The sequence below is a fragment of the Hemitrygon akajei genome, chromosome 32 (assembly GCF_048418815.1).
Source record: "Hemitrygon akajei chromosome 32, sHemAka1.3, whole genome shotgun sequence".
In the NCBI taxonomy this organism is placed as follows: Eukaryota; Metazoa; Chordata; class Chondrichthyes; order Myliobatiformes; family Dasyatidae; genus Hemitrygon; species Hemitrygon akajei.
The window spans coordinates 23,199,568-23,218,991 of record NC_133155.1 but is presented as its reverse complement, the minus strand read 5'-3'; the positions used below and the strand labels follow the sequence as shown (position 1 = coordinate 23,218,991).

Below are 19,424 nucleotides of genomic sequence, written 5' to 3'. Positions count from 1 at the left end.
TAGGAGAGGAAATAGTATAAAACTAAAGGAAACCCATGCAGTCACAAGGAGAACAGGCGAAGTCACACAGACACCACCAGAGGTCAGGATTGAAATTGGATCCCTGGAATAGTGAGGCAGCAACACTTTTAGTTACATCACTGCATTTTGCTAAATCTGAAAAGCTTTTACTGAGTATTTCATATTCTTTCCAAATAAGAATTTCAACCATAAAAAAATCAGAGGAGTATCATCGCAGTTATCTGTTCAATATTATGTCAACTATGACCAAGACTTGAACTGCTAAGGTTGATGCAGTAAATGATTGTCAATTGCGGGGTTCCTCAACAAAATGTTTTTAGACAATTTCCTTTGGTTCTTTGAAGATATGACAAAACAAACCTACAATCATTCAAAAGTAATGGAAGCACATTAGACGATTTTATTCATTTGGCACAGAAATTATATGAAATAAAATGATTGCTTCTGGGGTAAGACATATTACTTGAAGTAGCAAATAAACGATGTGCTTGCACCGAAGGTTGATTGCCTGACCTACTGAGCATTTCCAGTGTTTTCAATACAATTTCAAAGTTCTAGCCCTGCAGCATTTTTATTTTTGAAAGAATAATTTTGTCTTGGTTAATAAACCCATAGATGATATACAGAAATACCTAAAGTATAATTATTGGACTCTGCATGCTGTAAATTGTAAAATAATTTGCACTATATCTGACTGTGCAAAGATAGAACATTCTCTGTCAAATGTCATTCCTGTTCAGCAGTGTGCTTTTTATTGGTGATAACCTTTGGACTTTGGTGTAATTGTATTTAAATGCATTATACTACTCATGCTTGAAGTCATTTTTCCAAAAACTGATACTTTTCTGCTTTTCCTGTGATTAGTTGCTAGGGTTCCTGCAGGACAACCCATTAGGCAATTATTTTTTAACGAAGCTGCAGAAAGTTTTTATCAGTTACTACTGGTCGTAATTAAAATAATACAAAAGGAGGCCATTTGGCCCTTAGGTCCATGCTGGCTTGCAGAGGAGGTATTACATTAATCCCATTTTCCCTGTACACCTGTAATGTCTTCTTTCAGTCACATTCTTTCTGCTCAGAGTGTCAGTTATCTCCTATTTTATACTTCATCTTGCAGGGATATGATCTATAAGCCTGAGATTACTTGGTTAAGCACTGTCGTGGTTTCGGGCCGAGACCCTTCATCAGGTCTCGGCCCGAAACGTCGACAGTGCTTCTTATAGATGCTGCCTGGCCTGCTGTGTTCTACCATCATTTTGTGTGTGTTGTTTAGATTTCCAGCATCTGCAGATTTCCTCGTGTTTACTTGGTTAAATTCATTTTTCAAAGCCTGCATTTATAGTCAATTCCTGATGAACATAGACCATGGTAGATTGCCAAACTATTTCAAAAAACAACTTTAAGTAGATTGACATTGGTCTGGAATCAATATAAGCTAAACTAGGTAAGGATGGTAAATTTCCTCCCCTGTACTTCATTTGTGAACAAAGCTGAATTCCTTCATCTTTTGACTCTTAATGGCGGTTGGCAGTCCAACTTAAAGGTGCATTACCGCCACCAAATGGACTGAAGTGTGGTACAGAGAGTCGAGAAAAAAAACGCTTATAACCTCTTTTCAAAAGACTGGGTTTTTTTTTACAACAGTGGTAGGTTTTTGGTCATCAAGCCAAGTTACTCTTTTAATAAAATTTCATTGTGCCCTGGTGGAACTTGGTTATTAATTTAGGACTTTAATTTAATTTGGATTACCTATCTATTAACTTAATTGTACCCAAGGCTGTTATATTTTCAAAGTTAACTAGCCAATGCACTTAAACATTTATCAGTATCAGAACCAGCTTTACTATCACTGATGTGAAATTTATTACTCTGCAACAGCAATACAGTCAAGGACATTAAATTATAAACACTACAAATTGCAAAAAGTGGAACAAAAGGTTTTCACTGAGGATGTTTTGTTTGTGAATCATGGTCATTGAATGATTGCTTGCCCCTGTTGTCTAATTAGGGATTTGGTAACCCCCATGGAGAGTATTGGCTAGGAAATGAATATATTCATCTGCTCACCAGCCAATCACCTCAAGTTCTACGCATTCAGCTGAAGGACTGGAATGGAAATGAAGCATACGCTGCCTTTGACTACTTCCTGTTGGAAAGTGAGGAGCAGAAGTATCGGTAAGTATAATTTGAGAGATTTACTTGTTGACTTGCAAATGGACATCACAAAAAGTCTAGGATCTGGGACTGGTTGTTAGTGATAGAAGAAAGGCTGCCAGGAAGTTTGAAAGTTGAATGTTTCCCTGGCATTTTCTGTTACTTACCACAGGAAATGCCATCAATTCCACCTGGAAATGACGCATCTCAGGAAAATCAGGAATATTTTAATTTGTAGTTTTCATAGGATATTCACAATAAACTCCCTGAATAAGATAAATCAAAGTTATCTCTCAAGGGCAACATTTTTTTTGACAGTGAATCTGGTATTAATTCCTGGAACTATTGTTTACCAAGGTGTCACTAATATACATAAGAATAGACACTGTAACTATGTAAGGAATGTACAAACCTTGGTACAGTCGGCCATCCTTATCCGCGGGGGACTGGGTCCGAGACCCCCCCACCGTGGATACAAAAAAACGTGGATGCTCAAGTCCCTTATTTAACCTGTTTCAGTGCGGTGGTTTTTAGCACCCAGCGGAACAGTGTGGTGTGCATTAGGACTTGGCGGTGCAGCTCTGAATCCATGGTGTTTCTGTTCATGAAAATAATCACGATTGAAAATAAGGTAGAAGTAATAAAGCGATTGGAAAGGTGAAACACCATCGGTCATTGGAAAAGCGTTAGGCTACGCCAGTCAACGATCAGAACAATTTTAATAAATCATGTGAAGGCCCCGCCCCGAGGAAAGCTACAATTATTACTAAGCAAAGCAGTGGTTTAATTATTGAAATACATATGTTTCTTAAGTGTTTTATATGCATAGAAAGGTAAAATATGTGCTATATACTAAGAAAAACGTTTGACTAACTGACACTAAATAATACTGGATGTATCTATTCCGACTTCAAATCCAACTTAAAGACGAACTCGGGAACGGAACTCGTTTTTAACCCGGGGACTGCCTGCACTTTTAAGTAAACACAAAGTACACTGCAGATGCTGTGGTCAAATCAAGACATACAAAAAAGCTGGATGAACTCAGCAGGTCGGGCAGCATCCGTTGAAAGAAGCAGTCAATGTTTCGAGTCGAAGGGATGCTGCCCGACCTGCTGAGTTCATCCAGCTTTTTTGCACTTTTAAGTCATTTCTAGATTACTTATAATACCTAATACAATGTAAATGCTATGTAAATAGTTGTTACGCTGTATTGTTTAGGGAATAACATCAAGAAAAAATAGTCTGTACGTGCTCAAACAACGAGCGCTGGAGAGAGAACTTCCGGGTTTTCCCGATCTGCGGTTGGTTGAATCCGTGCATGCGGAATCCGCAGATAAAGCTGTATTACTCAAGGTGTGAACAACTAACTGTAAATTTCCATACTATTAATAATAGTTGCTTAAAATATATTTATTTGTTGTTAAATTGGACAAAACAGGATACAGTTTTGCTGAGGATTAAGATTCTGACTTATGCTGTGTCCAGTTGCTGATTTTGTTGAATATTTATTTTATTAGATATAGAAATACAATAGGTATATTAGGAATATGAAATTATGTAGGGCATAGACATGGTGAATGTTTGCAATGTTTTTCCCTTCAGATTGGGTACGACTTGAATATAGGTTTAGGGTAAATGGTGAAATACTTAAAGAGAATATGAATAGGAACTTCTTCACTCAGAGAGTAGTTTATGGTATGCGCCAGCTTCCAGGGTTTAGACGCTCCATTTCTCGGTGGTTATGGCTAGCTGCTGATGCCCCTTTAAAGACTCGGGACCTCTCCGCTAATTGGCAGCCAGGTTTTGGCATCAGGATTCTAATATTTAAAGAGCACCCGAACTTTGGGCTCGGTGCTCAATCGTCAGCTCACCTGAATTCAGTCTGCATTAGCGTTTTTGGATTACTCTCTCGTTTAGGCTCCTGTCCAGCGTATAATCAAGAACCCTGTTCTCATCTGAATCGCAAAATCGTGTCTTAATTCTAGTCTCGGATACTCCTGCACTTGGGTCCTTGCCATCCTCACCTTGGCCTCTCATCACAGGTAGCACGAGTGTGGAGTGAGCTGCCCGTGGAAGTGGTAGATGTGGGTTCAATTGCCAGATTTCAGAGGAGTTTGGATAGGTACATGGATAGAGTTAGTATGGAAGGCTATTACCTGGGTGCAGCAGGGTAGGACTAGGCTGAAGACCAGGCCAGCATGGACTAGATAGACTAACTGGTCTGTTTCTGTGCTCTATGACTCTATACTTCATACATATGATATGACCATAACTAGCTAGACTGGGATGTATTACACCTCCTGAACTGATTGCTTGTTTAGCCGTTTCAGAGAATATTAAGAGTCAATCATGTTGCTGCAGGTTGGAAGCCAGAAATAGACTGAATTGAGTAGGGACAGTAGATTATTTTGCATGAAGGACGTGAGCGAACCTAATGGATTTTTACACTTTCCATAGTTCCCTGGATGCTAATAATAATTGATCATCAGACAGAATTTTTGGGTTGATAGTTGACTAAATTAATTGATTTAGCACCATAAACCAGTAGAAGTATACTCTGTGCAAAATATCTGTGACCATTGTTCATTTAATATGCAACCAATATGCATTTCTCCAGTCACTGAAATCCAATTATTGAGATTATTGCTTTCCTTATACCTGATAATATAAAAATAACAGTATCTCAAGGCAGCAACTGCTCAGTGCTGTATCAATATTGTACAATAAGTAAGACTTAAATGATTTTTTGTTTGAGAGGGTATAATGCCACCTCAGATATAAGAAGAGAGCACTCTGAAGCCTATTAAACTAACAAAAACTCAAATTGTAACATCACCTACAGTGTTCTTCGAAACATACTTTGGCAGTCTGCAGAAGAAACTGTTTTCATCTCTCTGGTCTCAGTTTGGTTCGAAGCCTTTAAGATCCTTATCAGCATCGTAGAGATGCTCTGTGGCTGTCAGGCCTCACAGGATCCCATCCAGTACAGCACCAGAAGCCGCCTTAGTCTCTAAGTCAAACTGTATGTTGCAGCTCAAGGTCAATGAGTGTTGAAAGGCAAAAGAAACTTGTACAGGATATCACCAACAATGCCGGGCAACGCATGAGATTTGCGTCAGTCAAAACCTTAGTTTGCACAATGTGCTGATCTTCACTGTCACATTTGAACATCAAAATTTAATTAATTTCACAAATAAATTGGTACTTAACTGCTTAAACAGCACTTTATTTTTAATTATTAATACCTTGCCACATGTTTCCTGGCCCAATCAAAGACTATTTCTGTCTTTGTGTCTATTTTCAGTATTTTGCAAATTTTGGAGATTTCAGATTTTGGTTCAAATGTATTTTCTCCATTATGTCTTTATTCCTTTCTAAACATGTCTGACTTTAACTTGTTTAGTCCCATTTGACCTTGATGACTGACAATGTTTCTTTTCTGAAACCTTACATCTTATTGGTTGAAAATATTTTGGTTATTTTGCTTACTTGGGTCCAGATGACCTGCCCCAGTGCCCTATTAATGATGACGAAAGAGAAAAGAACCCAATGATCAATACAAGGTTCAGATTATAATGATTATTTGACTTCTCGCTGGAAAGTGTCTGTCATTTTCTAGAACAGTTGATTATAATCCACACCTAATGAGTTTCAGGTGGGGATGGCAACATGCAGATGATATGGCACAGGATGTGCAATGGCATCTACATGTTGTAACGCACTCCTAAAATTCATTCCATTAAAGGTAATAAATTTCAGAATGGACCAAGAGAGAATATCTAGGAAAGTTGTTGTTACAGATTACAAGCTCTGGAAAGGTACTGTTGTAAACCACCTCTTGATCTATTAGCCCACTGCTACCAATCCAATGCTGCTTGTTTCACAGTGTTAATTAATTTGGGAAAACAAAGAATTGTAGAGTTTCATGGCCACAGAAGTTATTATAGCCCTGGTCAAAGGTTGTTTATTTCCTCATTTATTTTGTATTGATGAAAATTAATCCTGAAATGATTCAAGCTGAAATGAATTATAAAGAATGGAATTTCCTGCAAAAAAAATTGAGTAACTTCAACTATCTCCAATAACAGTTATGACTGTGTATGCTTAATGATGTTATATGTGGTCCGTATGACATTCTATTCAAATCATTAGTTATACATTTGATGTTCAGTGGCAATGTTCTCTCTGATTTTTGTTTACAACTGTGTGGACCAACCATTGCTCTGAGCGTGAAATTGTTGCATGGCCTGAAACTGCACTGAAATTAAAGAACCGTTGTATAAAGGATAATTCTATCTGCGCGGCAACAACGGCTATGTATATGGGAACATTTCAGTTATCGTGTGGCCGCGCACCTGTATGAGAACAGCATTCACTGGCATTCCACTCTAAGCACTGACACATCCAAAATCACCCATCCTTCTGAAACAATTGTGTTTATGTTTAAAACAAAAATGTTCCTAACTGCAAGTGAACTGTGAAAACTTAAGGAAGTGTTTTAAGTGCAGGCTCTTTATTACAATGTGGACAAGTTCACTGCAGCAGCTTGATAAAGATATGTATTTTGTTTATGGTCAGAGCAGCTGATTACTTCCAGCATTTTGCATTCCAGTTTAGATTCGGAATTCTGTTTTATCTTGTATGTTATGATGGTATGCACATTTACATGCTCCAAATAATAATAGTAAAACACTGTATATTGTTTTCTTGGAGAATTGAAATTTACGAACAATGGCCAGATGCCAAAGTCGGGATTATTGTTATATGCACAAGGATGTGTATGCGTAGGTGCAATGCAAAACTTACTTGCCGCAGCAGCACAGGTACAGAGCATCATACAGTGTCAGCAGCATTCACAGGAAAAGCATAAATTAAACTCGACTTTCACAAGAAAAGATACTTCTGTGCAAAATGGTCAAGTTGCCCTGATGGTGTTAATCTGAATGATTAAGATTATGTAAAATAGTTGAAGGGAGCTGCTGTTCTTGAACCTGATGGCATGGCACTTCAGTACCTCCTGCTCAGTGGTAGCTGTGAGAAGGTGCCATGTCCCCACTAGACAAGGATCTTTGGTTTAGATAGATAGATAGATAGATACTTTATTCATCCCCATGGGGAAATTCAACTTTTTTTCCAATGTCCCATACACTTGTTGTAGCAAAACTAATTACATACAATACTTAACTCAGTAAAAAAATATGATATGCATCTAAATCACTATCTCAAAAAGCATTAATAATAGCTTTTAAAAAGTTCTTAAGTCCTGGCGGTAGAATTGTAAAGCCTAATGGCTTTACATTGCCTTCTTGTGGTAGCACCTCCTGTAGATACTTTCAACAATGGAGAGGGATGGACTTGCAATGTGTTGTGCAGAGTCCACTGCTTGCTGCAGCTTACATTTCTGTGCATTCAAATTGCCATACCAGACCATGATGCAAACAGTTAGGACTCTTCCAACAGTACATCTTGTAGAAGCTCGTTAGAGTGTGTAGTGACAAGCTTAGCCTCCTTAAAGTCCAAAGAAAGTAAAGACAGACGTGCCTTCCTTGTGATTGTATTTATGTGCTGGAACACAGGTGGATATAGCTCGAACTGAATCAGATTTTAATACATAGAGGTAATTTATACTTAACCCACAGTGCTAAACATCTTCTGTCACCTTCAGTCATCCTTTCTCTTATTAAGATCATAGTCATCATTATAGTCATTGATCACCACAGCACAGAAACAGGCCCTTTGGCATATCTCGTCCCTGCCAAACTGTTACTCTGCTTTGTCCTGTTAACTTGCACCTGTCCTCATACCTACCTCATCCATGTAACTATCTAAACCTCTCTGAAATGTTGCATTCAAATCTGCATCCCCATTTTTGGCAGTTCATATCACACTAGCACTGCCCTCTGAGTGAAGAAATTGCCCCTCATGCTGCCCTTAAATATTCTACCTTTCAAACTATAATCAGTAGTTCTAGTCTCGCTCGACCCCAGAGGAAAAGCCTGCTTACATTTACCCTATCCTATAACCCTCATAATTCTGTATACCTCTATCAAATCTCCCCTCATTCTTCGGGGATGAAGTCTAACCTATTTAACATTTCCCTATAACTCAGGTCCTCCAGCAACATTCTTGTAATGATTTTTTGCCCTTTCAGTCCTATTGATATCTTTCCTGTAGGTAGGTGACCAGAACTGCATTGAACACTAAGTATGGCCTCACCAAAGTCTTATACAACTTCAACATAACATCCCAATTCCTAAACTCAGTACTCTGATTTATGAAAGCCAATGCGCCAAAAGATCTCTTTACAACCTTATCTAACTGGACAATGATTATGAGTTTACATTTTGGATAGTCTTTGCTAACATTGGCCAGATTAGTTATTAGGCACAGCTTAAAGATTTAACTTATTGGACTGCATTAGTGCTTTGTTACAAATTCAATGACAATTTGTGCATTAACTAATTTGCTAACAAAATTTTCCACAACTTTATTTATCTGACTCAGTTCCAATGACCCTATTGACCTTTTAATTAGTCTTTTGCACACAAGCACTTGTTGAAAATATTAACCAGACTAACCATCTTGTCATGGAATAAAAGTGAAAATGTTTGGAGCCCTAGTTATTCAATCTGTCACTGTGTTGAGTTGCTTCACAGTCAGAAGCTGGAACTCTCCAAGGATGACTAATGGTGCACAAAACCACTAATGTTTTACATGGTATTTGGAACATGGTATTGGTGTTGGATTAATGAAATAGCATTTTCCACAGTATGTTTTCTAAATGAGCCATTGCAATTAATGAAATAATTTGCATTATTACTTCAACAAAAAGTCTCTGCTTTAATTTTATAACTGCTTATTTTTTGTGCTCCTCTAGCTGAGGAATTGTACCTTAGGGGAGGAATGTAATTGTATTTTGGACACCATGTTGCAATCATTGCAAGTACAAAATATGTACAATTAACTGGCTTCTTTTGTCTGCCAAAGGATTTCAGCCCAAAACATCGACTGTACTTTTTCCATAGATGCTGCCTGGCCTGCTGAGTTCCTTCAGCATTTTGTGTGTGTTGCTTGCATTTCCAGCATTTGCAGATTTTCTCTTGTTTGTGTTATCTCCTTCTGTTCATCATCAACAAGATGTCTTGGTCTCAATCCCAAAAAAAATCCTCAAAACTGACAGTCGTTTATTTTAGTTCATTTCCCACCTTAGACACGCTATTGTCTTTCAGAAATCAGTTCTATATTTTCGTAAGGTTTTCTGTTTTGCCATGACTTTATGGTTCCATCCACAGGCTACATAACCCTAAAATTAATCCACATTGGATCTTAATAACATCTCTACAATTCTACATCTTATGATGGATATGAATCTCAATGTTGCTTCACACACTTTGAAGAATCTCAAAAAATTTCAGTCTCTAATCCAGGGATAGGTGACTGATTTAGCACAATACCTTGACTGTAAAACAATGCTGATAATAATTTAGAAGTTTATCTGCATCCAATGACTGTTATTTTAGTGCCAATTGTTCATAGATTTTTGTGCCAGGAAATGGCAATCCATTATTTTAAATGGGTTATTACCTCCATTAATATGGCAGATAGGAAAGACAACTTGGGTACATTTTTCCACTCTGGCATTTTAATGGAAGCAGTAACCTACTAAGACAAATGGCTGACTATTTAAAACAGAGAACAGTTTCAAATGAGCACTGAATTGCCATGCTCACTAGGAGAGTTTGCAATGTCACTTGCTGCTAAAGGAGATGCAAAGATATTGGTGCTGCAAATTATAGGGGTAGACTACTGAATAAAAAGGAACTAAATTCAATCACCACAAGGCAGAAAGAACACTATGCATAATAATGCTCTACCATTCCAAGCAGTTTACTAAATTCCTTCAAATTATGCTTATGATGCAGTTAGATTCTTTCTCCCTAGCACAGCACTGTTGAGAATCAGCTTAATCCAGAGCATGATCATTTTGCATTAATTTCTGGATATCAGTATAAATTGTGAAATTTATGTCTTCATTTTTGATGAGATTTTCATTCTGTTCTGTTTTTGCTTTTGCAATATTAACTTCCTCAAGTAATGCAACCCACATTTGTCTGCTATGACATTTTCAATATCATTAGTTTGAGTAATTCTTATTTATTCAAAGAGTATCCATGTTTTATTAACTTTTCTTCCATGAAAGAAAGCTAAATAAAGAGCTAACATTCAAATATCTTTTTCTGTCTTCTTTGAAGTCTCTGATCACCAATGACTTCAAATACTACCTTAAATATGCCTTGACTACTTTCTCCATAATATTCAGTGTCACAGTTACAGCGTCCTCATTTATGCTGATCTCTGCCATACTTAAGTTTATTTCTCACTGCTACATTAGGCAGATGATCCAAGCTACATACTTGAGGGGAAAAACATCATCTTTTCATTCAACTCAAAAGAATAAGCAAGGGCATATGCTTTTGTGCTAGGTTTCTCCACTTTGCAAGCATTTTCAGATTCATATTGGTATCAATATATTATTGCTACATACCAAGATACACCACAGTAATGTAGTGCTTCATGTGACGCTACTACAGATCAGGGTGTCAGATTGTGGGATTCAAAACCGGCATCCTCTGTACAACCTCTCCATGGAATGCGTGGATTTTCCCTGAGTTCTCCTGTTTCTTCCTATAGTCCAAAGAGGTACTGAGTAGTTCAATCGGTCATTGTAAATTGTCCCGTGATTAGGTTAGGGTTAAATCTTGGATATCAAGGGTTGTTAGGGTGACACTGCTCAAAGGGTTCGAAAGGCCTATTCCATGCTGTACCTCTAAATAAGTACGGTATATATAAATACAGTATAAAGCACACTGCTCACACGAAGCAGAGGCAGAACAAGATAAAAAATGACAGTGCAAGTGAATTCTAACAGCTACAGAGAAAGTGCAGTGCAGATAAACAATAAAATGCAAGATGTATAAAAGTCTAACAATAAAAGGTCCATTCAAGTGTCTATTGACAGCAGGATAGAAGTTGCCCTTGAGCTTGGTGAATGTGCTTTCAGGGTTTGGTATTTCATGCCTTATGGGGGAAGGGAGAAGAGAGAATGTCCAGGGTGGTTATGCTGGCTGATTCATTGAGGCATCTAGAAGTATAACGGAGTCCATAGAGAGGAAGCTGGTTTCCATGATGTGCTGAGCTGTGTCCACAACCCGCTGCAGTTTCATTTGCTCGTGTGCAGAGCATATACCAAGCTGTTAGCATCCAATCCAGATAGAATGCTTTCAGTGGTGCATCAATAAAAATTAGTAAGGGTTGATGTGAACATGCAAAATTTCTTTAGCCTTCTGAGGAAGTAGAGGTGTTGGTAAGCTTCTTTGGCCATTAAGATGATGCCTTTATAAAGAAGTCTTTTGCAGCATGTTGCCCAGATTAGATGATTTTGTTATGAGGAGATATTAGATAGACTGGCTTTTCTTTCTCTAGAATAAAGGAGGCCAAAGAATGAAATAGAGGTACATAAAATTATGAGGTAAATTTCAAGAATTATAAAATTACCATTCAAGGTAAATTGTCAAAACTGCCATTGGTAGAGGCATCAAAAACAAAATGGTATAGGTCCTGATGAAGGATCTTGACCAAAAAAAAAATCAGCTGTTTGATCCCCTCCGTAGATGCTGCCTGGCCTGTTTAGTTCATCCAGCATTTTGTGTGTTGCTCCAGATATCAGGCATCTGCTGTATCTTTGGTGTTTAAAGGTTAAAGATGACAGTGAGAGGAAATAGTTTGAAAGGAATCTGAGGAGTGAGTGATTGATATCTGAAACTTGCTATAAGATGTGGTAGTGGATTAAGATACAATTACCATATTTAAAAAAGAGTGAGACAATACGACCTTTACTGGACTGACCAGTATTGTGGTCAATGGTGGTTGGGGTAGGGGAGATAGAGGGCCTACAACCCACAGATAGTGTTATCTTTCTTTCCATATCTTTCTCATCCTTTCAGATTTACAAGCTACAGAATAATGAAACTGTAGGTCTTAAGTTTACCTTCTTCACAATCTTATCCTCCTGTTTTCTATATTAAATTGCTAAGCACTGCAGACTGATCAAACAGTGGTAGAATACTGAGGAGAAATATACAGGTGCATTTTTACACTCAGATTAATTGTCCTGACAACTACCACAGTCATACCACTGCTTATAATTTGGAGTTACCTTAGTCACCAGGCATGAGAGGCCAGCAGCCCGAAAAAGGAGGGAAATGTTAGCAAAACTCAACAGAAAGCGAGCTCACATGTCATTTCCAATAGAGAACTCGGATGAGGACTTCTACGGGTGTGTGTAATGAAAGACTTGGTACAGATCCAGAACTGTAAGAAGGGTTACATACATGGAGATTTCTAGCACCAACTTTGCACAGAGTTTCCCAGAAGGCTTGGAGCTGATTCTATCCCATGTGAAATGGTGAACAGCTCTACTGGAACATTTATAGACACAACTCTAACCCAGAATTTGAAGGTAAGTTTCTTGTCTAGCATCGCAACAGAAGCAGAAGCCAGTAGTGGAGGGATAGGCACTTGCTGTAACCGACAACAGTCTATTAATCTTTCTTCTGGCTAATTGTTAAGATTGTTGAGGTACGCCCTGGGGAATGGCAAAGGCTCCATGGGATACCAGTGTATAGTCCTGTCACAGGATAACCAAGCTTTTGATCACACCTCCAGCACCCAGGGCAAGCCCTTTTCTCACTTTTACCATCAGGTAGGAGGTACAGAAGCCTGAAGGCACACACTCAGCGACTCAATAACAGCTTCTTTCCCTCTGCCATCTGATTCCTAAATGGACATTGAAGCTTCGGATACTACCTCACTTTTTTTTTCCATATGTAGTATTTCTGTTTTTGCACGTTTAAAAAAAATCTATTCAATGTGTAATTGATTTACTTGTTTATTTATTATTATGTTTTAATTTATTATTTTTTTCTTTCTCTGCTGGATTATGTATTGCATTGAACTGCTGCTGATAAGCTAACAAATTTCACGTCACATGCCGGTGATAATAAACCTGATTCTGATTCTAATCATCCGTCATCTTCATCGTACCCTACGAGCCAACGCAGGCTAGGCAGCCCAAATTAAGGCAGCAGCAGAAGTCAATCTTCCTCAGTCTAGAGCTGCTCAAGATTATCCTCCAACTGCATCTACAATCTTCTCTGTTGACGTTGAGCAACCGTTTAGCATTCAGGCTAAGGGGGATCACTATGAAATAACTCAAGAAGATCAAAAGCACATGGAAGACAGGCATCTAGGTAGCTTGACATTAAAGTCTGTGAGTTGTTTGGTAGATTTGAATCTGTAAGCATTGATTGGAATGCATAGTTTGTTTTGCCTTTATTTTCTAGGCCGGTTTTGTTCATATCGTTATGTGCCTATTCTGGTTTGTTCTTTTTTTGTGTGTGTGAGAGGAGGGATTTGGGCATAAACTTGCCGGTTCAGTTTTTGTTCACTTTTTGAGTGGGGAGGGGTGATTTTGGGGGTTGATGCTGCCTTTTTTTTTCTCTCTTGGTTTCATGGCTGCCCAATGTAGAAGAATTTCAAGGTGCATCCTCTGATAATTACTGAGCCTTATGAACCTTAGGACATCAGTTGTGGGAATGCAAGGTACGGGATCGCTGACAAACAAGAAGCGTGGGTGAGGTTTGCTAGAGGAATAGTGAAATGAGGCGCAAGAAGAAAAAAAATCTGGAGGAGCTCAGAGCTGCAGCATGTTTTTTTGACTCAAAATGTTGACAATTCCTTTTTCTCTGCCAGATGCTGCTTGACTGGCTGAATCCCTCCAGAGGATTGTTTGTTGTTCCAGATTCCGACATCTGCACTCTCTTATGTCTCCAGTTGAATGAGCTGCCCATAACTGTTCTAGCCAGAAGAGGGCTGACTATGCTGCCCATCCCATTCCTCAAGTCCCTCCTGCTTACCATATGGCTGAGGGACCAGGCGGCAAATTTATACAATAGACTACCATGAATTACAAAACTTCTGTTGTGCCAAGAACTGTAAAGCTCTCGCATAGCATTCTAGAGTGTAGAATTTCAGCAAACTCAGTGGTCTGTCCTATTACATTTCATGTGGCTAGACATTTACAGGCAATTGCAGATGCAAAGAGGCACATTTTCAGTCTACGCTATAGCACCCAAACCTACTCTTTAGTTGTGACAGCTCAAATCCAAATTGAGGGTGACACATTTTCTTGTGAACTTTCTGGGTGGATACGGCCTCCTGACATTAATTCTTCTGCCCTCTTCTCTTCTTTCTTCATTTAGCTTTCCCTGCTTGGCGTGTGCTCTGATCATTTTGCCATGTGGTGTAAAGTGGGATGTGAAGCTTCATTCCAGCTGTGCTAACATCGACTCAAATACTTATCTGGCTGAGCAGCCTAGTTTGACTGCTTCTGCTGAGCACCAGATGCATGCAGTATATCTGCTGGAGAAGCTTGAGACACAAGTTTCCTGCATCTGCTGCTTATCAAATCAGATACTTACAGTTCCTAAACAATTGCCATTACCTTGCCAAACTTTTCTGGCTTTTGTCTCTGTTAAGTATTTGTTGATTATACTCTGGGTTTGATTGTTACTGGCAATGTTAACAAGAAAATGAAAATAAAAATAAGCCACAGGTGCTGGAAATTTGAAATAAAATCGGACGATCTTAGAAACTTGTATCAAGTTGAACTGCATCTGTGGAAAGAGAAACTGAATTAACAAGGACCCTCCACCAGAACTGTGATTTCCGAAGAATGGTGTTGTGAAGAGACCTCTGTTTGTCTTTCTACAGATGCTATCCAACTTGCTGAATGTTTCCAGCATTTCCTGTTAATTATCATTAGAAAAGAATCAATCTTCTTTGAAGTCTGTATGTCATCTTAATTTCCCTAACTTTGAACAAGCAAATCTTTTTAGATCTGCTCCTTTAATAGGAACCTGAATCATATTCTATGAAAAATCGACTGAGACCCATTTTTTATTTTTTCTGGGATCCCAGAGATGAGCTGTTTTGATGTTGTTTTTTTGGATCGCAGTTCAGGAGGATTTGCTCCATGAAAATCGGGAATAATATCCAACCAGCATTAAATTCAATCTGGCTCACACATTGTGGTGCAAATGGAACTTAGTGCTGTTCTATCCATGAGAAACAAATTGCTGGTGGCTGAGTCATGAACTGGATCCACAGAGGAAGAATAAATGACAAGCAAGAGAAAACCTGTCCCAAGGTCAGGTTTGACATTTCAGGCAGGAAACCAGTTCCACCGAAAGGTTTCAGCCTGAAACGTCGACTGGTTCCTCTTTTCCATAGATGCTGCCTGGCCTGCAGAGTTCCTCCAGCATTGTGTGTGTGTGTGTGTGTGTGTGTGTGTGTGTGTGTGTGTGTGTGTGTGTGTGTGTGTGTGTGTGTGTGTGTGTGTGTGTGTGTGTGTGTGTGTGTGTGTGTGTGTGTGTGTGTGTGTGTGTAAGCGTCACAACCATAGGGTTTCCAAATAAAGGAGTGCAAGCAAAATTCATACAAACTATTTCTGCAAATGTGAACATGGCTCTCAAAGTGGTTTAAAAGAGAAATCACAGGACAATGGGTCTGAATCCACATTAATGGCACTCAATCATCATGGGATGGATCTAGTTTGGTGGTATAAAGGTCCAAACAGAAGAATGTTTTAAAGTATAGAAAATGTAATTGTACATTTATACTGTTTGTTTTTCAAACTTTATATATATATATATTTATAAGAATCAGGTTTACAGACTTCTAAAATTTGTAGCTTTGTGGCAACAGTACATAAAAGACATAAAATTACTAGTAAATTACAAAACAAATATTGCCAAAAAAAGAATAATGAGATAGTTTTCATGGACCATTCAGAAATCTGATGACAGATGAAAAAGTTGTTGTTGAGTGCATGCCTTCAGTCTCCTCTACCTCTGCTTTAATAGTAATAAAGAAAAGAGGGCATGTCCCAGATGAAGGCCCGAAATGATGGAATCCACCACCTTCAGGCACCATATCTAGCAGATGTCCTTGATATTAGGGAGGGTTGTGTCCAAGGTGGAGCTGGCCGAGTCTTCTGTTCTCGTCAGCCTTTTGGAAGCCTAAGTTTTGGAGCCTTCATACCAGGCAGTGATGTACCAGTCAGAATGCTCTTCACCATACATCTCTAGAAATTTGCAAGGGTCTTTGGTGAAATGCCAGCTCTCCTCCAATTCTGAACAAAGTGAGTTGCTGGCGTGCGTTCTTTTTGATTGCATCAGTGTGTTGGCCACAAGACAGATCCTCACAGATGTTGACACTCAGGAACTTTAATCTGCTCACCCCTTTGGAGGTTAATCCCTCAATGAGGTCTTATGTCTGTTCTCCTGGCTTCCCCTTCCTAAAGTTCACTTGCTGGCACTGAGTGCGAGGTCATTTTGTGACACCATTCAACCATCGGCATCTTGGATTTTACCAATGCTCTCTGATGACAGTAATGTCATCTGTAAATTTATAGGTGACATTGGAGCTGTGCTTGGCCAAAGTCGAGAGATTAGAGCAGTGGGCTAAAATGCATCCTTAAGGTGTGCCTGTCTTGAATGCCAGTGATGTGGAGGTTTACCACCAAGATGTGCTGACTGGGTCCTTCCAATGAGGAGTTTGAGGATCCAGTTGCACAGGGAGGTTTGTATAATTATAACTATAATCTCTTCTACATAACAATAGTATATCATTTCTATCTGCTATCTCCAGAAATGTCTTGCTTAGACGCATGTTAATTATGTTAATCTATGAACCACAGACAATTAAATCAATACTTTAAATTGTTTAGCTATGTAGCTACTTTTTGAAAATGAGTAGCTGTTTAAACATTAACTTTAAGAGCATTCTACAGACTGCACTAATGTTCCATGAATTAATCGTAATATTTTAAAACTAAAATTGAATGAAATGATTCTAATAATACACTATTTCCAAAAGGGGAAAAAAAAAACACAATATGCTTTTCACCATATAGGGAACATTTCATTTTCATGTGTTTTTCTTAAGGTCATCAGGGGAAAGCCAAGCATTTTTTTTGGATGGACTGTTTGTGGATCTGTTAGCTCCATAAAATCCAGGTCATGATGCTGATTGTTGCTGTGCCGTATTTCTGCTCCAGTGATTTCCTGGGACACACTCTTGATACGTTCTTTTTCTGCTTTTATTTGTCACAAGTGCCAGAAGTTTGAACGATTCCATATCTAACCGCAATACACACAAACGCTTCAAAGTCGGGTTTGTTGTTATAGACACAACTGCAATGAAAAACATACTTGCCGCAGCATCAACACTAAAGCTGTTACCACGGTTCGGATATGGCCCAAGTGCAGAGTGAGAGACACTGAAGCAGGTTGATGGTTCACAGACTTTAAAGCGAACAGTATTAAAGAGAAAAGGAAACAATAAACACTAGGCCAAATAGGGCCACTAACTAAAACTCTCAAATGGAAAACAAAACCTACACTGAGGCTGAAAAGAATAACTAAGAATAGAACAAACATTGCTGAACTTCAGAATCAGTTGACTCGACAGTCCAATTTCTCAGGCAGACAGGCAACAAAGCGTATCTGTGTCCTAATCTTGACAAATACCACGACGGAATGAACAGAGTTAAATACTATCACAATGAAATAATAAGTAGTTGACATGTGCATTAATGTGATCATTAATGGAGAATGTGTGGAGCAGGTTAAGACCTACAAGTATCTGGGAGTACAGTTAGACGAGAAGCTAGACTGGACTGCCAACACAGATGCCTTGTGCAGGAAGGCACAGAGTCGACTGTACTTCCTAAGAAGGTTGGCGTCATTCAATGTCTGTAGTGAGATGCTGAAGATGTTCTATAGGTCAGTTGTGGAGAGTGCCCTCTTCTTTGTGGTGGCGTGTTGGGGAGGAAGCATTAAGAAGAGGGACGCCTCACGTCTTAATAAGCTGGTAAGGAAGGCGGGCTCTGTCGTGGGCAAAGTACTGGAGAGTTTAACATTGGTAGCTGAGCGAAGGGCGCTGAGTAGGCTACGGTCAATTATGGATAACTCTGAACATCCTCTACATAGCACCATCCAGAGACAGAGAAGCAGTTTCAGCGACAGGTTACTATCGATACAATGCTCCTCAGACAGGATGAAGAGGTCAATACTCCCCTATGCCATTAGGCTTTACAATTCTACCGCCAGGACTTAAGAACTTTTTAAAAGCTATTATTAATGCTTTTTGAGATAGTGATTTAGATGCATATCATATTTTTTTACTGAGTTAAGTATTGTATGTAATTAGTTTTGCTACAACAAGTGTATGGGACATTGGAAAAAAAGTTGAATTTCCCCATGGGGATGAATAAAGTATCTATCTATCTATCTATCTATATTCACAAGCGTAATTGCCGTATCTACTGCGCTGCCGAATCCGTGGTTGTAACAAAAGTATAAATTAAGCATAAATTATTCACAATTTTAAAAAGCAAATATAACTAGAACAGAAGTCCATTTTAATGAAAAGTATTCAAAATGGTCATAGTATTACTAAGCTGTGGTGATTAGGTTTTGCCGGTTTGTTCATGAACCAAATGGCTCATACGGGAGTTTCTGTACCTCCTGTGAGTTAGTGGCACAGCCCAGATGATTGGGATATTTCATGGCAGGTGTTGGGGCAGTGACTCCTGTAGACACTGAAAATGGTGGGGAGGGATGTTCCCAAAATATATTGTAACCTATATTTGCTTCTAAAAGCAACATTCTTAATATATCAGGCAATATTTCCATCAATCCAAACTGTGGCATTATGTTTATTGAATGAGATCATAAACCTTTCCTGTAAAATAGTAAAACATTAAAACTAGACTGGCCCCGTTCCTAGACTTAATGAAGTCTCAGAGCATTAGGTCAAACATGAGCTAAGAAACCTACTGCTGATGGGGTTCAGGGCTGAGACATTTTTTTTTCCTGAGGATTTAAAATAGCTTTGTAGGAGTACAGGAGTCTGCGAGGAGGGTCACGAGAGGGAAATGCAAGGCTGGAAGTAGAAACCAGGAATGTAAAATACAAAATAAATAAATGTGAAATAAAAACAGTTAGATAATACTAGTCTTCATAAATGATATTTAATTGCCAAATTCAAAGGCATCATATCTGAACACATGCTATAAATGCAACATGGTAGATGAATTAACAACACAAGTTGTCATTAATAAG

At 38.7% G+C, this 19,424-nt stretch overlaps 1 protein-coding gene across 3 annotated transcripts in view; it reads left to right on the top strand.

Annotated features, from left to right (window-relative positions):
• angpt2b (angiopoietin 2b) overlaps positions 1-19,424 on the top strand; it is a 233,399-nt gene that overhangs the window by 163,617 nt on the left and 50,358 nt on the right. For all 3 annotated transcript variants that reach the window (XM_073034509.1, XM_073034510.1, XM_073034508.1), the window contains exon 8: positions 2,030-2,196. In XM_073034509.1, the coding sequence (XP_072890610.1) occupies positions 2,030-2,196 (167 nt within the window). The remainder of the gene's footprint in view (positions 1-2,029; positions 2,197-19,424) is intronic.